Source organism: Mus pahari, chromosome 1 (genome assembly GCF_900095145.1).
Source record: "Mus pahari chromosome 1, PAHARI_EIJ_v1.1, whole genome shotgun sequence".
In the NCBI taxonomy this organism is placed as follows: Eukaryota; Metazoa; Chordata; class Mammalia; order Rodentia; family Muridae; genus Mus; species Mus pahari.
Window position 1 is genome coordinate 110,740,046 of NC_034590.1, and position 4,294 is coordinate 110,744,339.

The 4,294-nt window shown below is 48.9% G+C and overlaps 1 protein-coding gene across 1 annotated transcript in view; it reads left to right on the forward strand.

Annotated features, from left to right (window-relative positions):
* The first annotated feature begins 1,356 nt into the window (after nt 1-1,356).
* Nucleotides 1,357-4,294, forward strand: part of Taldo1 (transaldolase 1) — a 10,554-nt gene continuing 7,616 nt past the window's right edge. The window contains exon 1 of the mRNA XM_021203982.1: nt 1,357-1,509. Within this exon, the coding sequence (XP_021059641.1) occupies nt 1,413-1,509 (97 nt within the window). The 5' untranslated portion in view covers nt 1,357-1,412. The remainder of the gene's footprint in view (nt 1,510-4,294) is intronic.

Genomic DNA, 4,294 nt, shown 5'->3' on the forward strand with positions numbered 1-4,294 from the left:
TTTTTTTTTTTTTTTTTTTTTTTTTGTCAACTTGACACAAGCTAGTATTATCCAGGAGGGAACTTCAAATGAAACAATGCCTCCTTCATCAAGATTAGCCTGTTGCAAGTCCCTTTGGCTTGTCTGGAACTCCCTATGTAAACCAGGCTGGCCTTGAATCCACCTGCCACTGCCTCCAGAATGCTGGGATTAAAGGTCTGTACTACCTTGCCTGACTCCATTTTCTTAATTAATGATTGCTAAGGGAAGGCCCATATCACCACGGTGGGTGGTGCCATCCCTGAGCAGGTGGTCCTGGAAGTTCAGGGCTGTGATTCACAACCCAAACAAGAAAGTAGGCTGTGCAAACCAAGGGAAGCAAGCCAGTAGGAAGTTTTCTCCAGGTCCCTTCCTTGAATTCCTATCTTGACATCCTTGAGTGATAGATGGTTATTTTGAAGTGTAAGATACAATCAACCTCGCCCAGTTGCTTTGAGTGGTGGTGCTTATCACAGCAATAGAAAGCAAACTAAGACAAGTGGTAAACAAAATATTGACAGAAAATATCTGACATACACATATATGTGTAATAGTTTGAGCCAGCATATTCAAAGAACTGCAAATCAATAATGAGAACACCGTAAAAGAAACTGCCCTTACTATTCTTTTTAATGACTGAAGATACAATTCCCATCTCAACTTTCTCAAATTGCTGCTTATTTCGGACAGACTTCCAGGGGAGATGCAAAATCATGGGCAAGGGAGGGATCACCCAGCAGTTTAAGGCAACACCAGAACCACTCCATCTGGGAAGCGGAAACTAGTAGCTTTGCCAGAAGTTGCCCATGGGGCCATACACCTGTATCGATTCTCAGACTGAGCTTTAGCTAGTCTGCTTGTAAGCAGGGGCTGCACCGAGCTTGCCTAATCGCGATCAGCAGAAAGGGCGCAGCTCCCAGTCCCTAAATTGGGAGGAGAGTCCCACAGCTGGAGAAAGGGTGCACTTCGAGATTCCACCACGGGGGAGGGAGCACTTGTAGGGATGCACAGTTGGAGGCAAGGACCTGCTCAAGGATTAGCATGGGCGTGAGTGAATCAAGAGCGCTGCCACCCATCCATCCGTAGGCCGTTGGGGTCTGAGGCTTACTGAGCGCGTCTCAGTAGAATCCGTTGTCTGTTCATTCTACGCATCCGAGCTCTAGAGGGGTACAAAGACTAGGATCCACTCTGCTTGGACTGGTAGAAACTAACCACGCACTACTGAGAAAGAGAACTCCGACCGGGACACGGGGTGTGGTCTATGGCAAGGTCTCCAAGTACATGGGCGGGGCTCGTCGTCAGGCTTCATTTAGCTTTGCTCTGATTGGCCAGGACGCGCGGGGCATTGTGGGTTAGCACGCACCGGCTACCGCCTCAGCTGTGAGCGTTTCGCCATGTCGGGGTCCCCGGTAAAGCGCCAGAGGATGGAGTCCGTCTTGGACCAGCTCAAGCAGTTCACCACCGTGGTGGCCGACACGGGTGATTTCAATGGTAAGAGGGCGCGGCGTACGCGCCCTATTTAAGCTGCTGCGCCCCCAATTTTGGAACCAGCACCGGTGTGGGTGCCAGGGGCGGGGCCTCGCGGGCGCTGGAGCCGGGATTGGTGAGTTTGCGGAACCTTCAAGGATCAATAGCCCCTGGGCTATTGGTGACCCTGGGAACCCGGCGCGAAGCCTCGGTGGGTCGAGGTAGTCGAGAAAGTCTCCCTGATCCGGGTTGCCCCCACCCCTACTCCCAATTACCTACGATGACACAGGCTCAACTTTGGAGCCAGTGCAGTCTGCAAGACTGGACACCATCTGCTTTTTGCAGCCTGTTGCACTGGTTTTCCACATGCACCTGGTTACTCTGTATAGGAGACTGGAATCAAACCAGATGCACACACTAAATCAAATGGTTATCATTGTCAACATTCCTTTTTCTCTTGAGACAGGGTTTCACAGTGTAGCCCCGGGCTGGCCTGGAACTCCTGGTAATCCTTCTATCTTAGCCTTAGTGCTGGATCAGGCAGTGCCACCATGCGCAGCTCCAGTACTCAGATTTTCCTGGACTTGGTAGGAACTCGGAAAACAGGTGGAAAGACTTGTGCCGTTAGTCTAGCTCTCAACCTTGGAGAGTGGCGGAGGTGATCTCACATGTGCCGTGAGAAAGACTTTCAGGAAATGCTCCGTGTGAGCTCAGTACAAAAGCACTTTCTGCTCTTTTCTGCTTTCTCACGGTGACTTGAGAAACAAGCTTTAATTCCTCATGAGTAAGTGCATTGTTTATCTCTCAGCGAGTCACAGAGAATGATTAGGCATATTTGGGCTGCTTAGCTATAAAGGACAGACTTGATGTGGGTCTAATAGCAAACCCGTCTGACACAAGCTGTTTGTCAGCTTCCAGAAATCCATCTGGGAGTCCTGAGGTTTTTCCACTGTGTGTGTAGTTTGCCGGCTGATGTTTGTGAAGAGAGCAAGAGACGGGCATGGTAATGCACGCCTGCATTTGGGAGGCAGAGGCAGGCACATCTTTATGAGTTGGAGGCCAGCCTGGGCTACTTGGTGTCTCAAACAACAACAGAGAGCACGTTTGTTGACAGTGTGGCGCGTCAAACAAGTTAATTATAAACACTGTCAGAGTCAAAGTATATTGTATAGTCAAGGTTTCTTTTGGTGTTTATTTGTTGGAAGACAGGCTTTCTCTGTGTAGCCCTGACTTTCCTGGAACTTGAATTATAGACCAGACTAGCCTCCAACTCACAGAAATCTGCCTGCCTCTGTCTCCTAAGTGTTGGGATTAACATTGTGCACCACCCCTGCCCAGCTGTGGTGAGGGTTCTTCACCCCTTGGGTCTCACAGGCTCCTAAAAATAGAATTTCCGAACACTTTGACCCCCTTCATTTTCCTCTGAACCTCAGGATCTTTGGGCCTTAATGCTCAGCTGTGCAGGGTAGGATAGAGATCAAGCTCAGCATCACACCTGCAATAGCTAAAACAGGTACCACTGAACTGTGTCTCCAGCCTGGGGTCTGTAGGTTTTTGGGGTTTTTGTTTGTTTGGGGGAGGGTTGAGACAGGGTTTCTCTGTATAGCCCTGACTGACCTGAACTCACTCTGTAGACCAGGCTGGCCTCCAACTCAGAAATCTGCCTGCCTCTGCCTCCCAAGTGCCAGGATTAAAGGCGTGCGCCACCACTGCCCCGCCAGGGTCTGCAATTTTATATAAGAACAGTGTTTTCTGTGCACCCTTCAGTGGATTCACACCTCAGCCAGTACCACTCCAGAGCACATTTTCCCCTACTTCTTATTTTGAAATAACCTCAAGCTCCTGAGATGTTGCAAAAGTAGCCCATACACCCTTTGCCCAGTTTCCCTAGTGATGTCCAAATCAGGAAGCAAGACACCAGAATGAGCCATGCATTGCGCTGCCTGCAGGCTAGGCCAGCTCTGGTTATCTCTGCAGCTGTTTCATAACTCATAGACTTAGGCTGTCACCGTGAAGACACAGAACTATCCTCGTTATCAAGGACGTTATGTGCATGTGGTGCAGACCTATGATATAATCCTAACACTGGGGAGCAAGGCAGGAGGACTAGGAGTCTGAGGTCACCCTGTGTTGTTAGCTACATGGGATCCTGGTATGTAGGTCTGGAAAAGAAAAGGCAGGAGTACTTTGAAATTATTAAGGTGTATAAAAAAAGTTAGGCAAGCTCATGTCCTCCTGGCCTGGCAACTGGACATCTGTGCATCTGCTGTTCATATGCCTGTTCATTTGGATAAATGAGCTGATCCTAAAGAAAAAAAAAACTATATGTTAAAGAAGCCAAAACAGATGCTGGACCCCGCCCCACCCCCGCCCCCCACAAATGAGGTTAAAGAACCAAAGCACGTCTGCCAGTGGTTTAGGGTTAGAGCACCCCCTGCTGGCTGTTGGGCAGTAGGACAAGCTTGTGGAGCATGTTCTTCCAGCATCCTCATAGTTCCAATCCTACTGACTGCACATCAGCTCTTATAGAGAATGATGGTTCCAGGGTGCTTAGTTTTTGTTGTTGTTGCTTGTTTTGTTTTGTTAGATAGGGTGTCACTGTGTAGACCTGGAACCTGCTATGTAGACCAGGCAGGCCTCAAACTCTGGATTGTTTTTTAAATTTTACTATTTAAAATGTTGCAAATTAAAAAAAAAAAAAAAAAAAATCACGCCGGGCGTGGTAGCGCACCCCTTTAATCCCAGCGCACTCGGGAGGCAGAGGCAGGCAGATTTCTGAGTTCGAGGCCAGCCTGGTCTACAAAGTGAG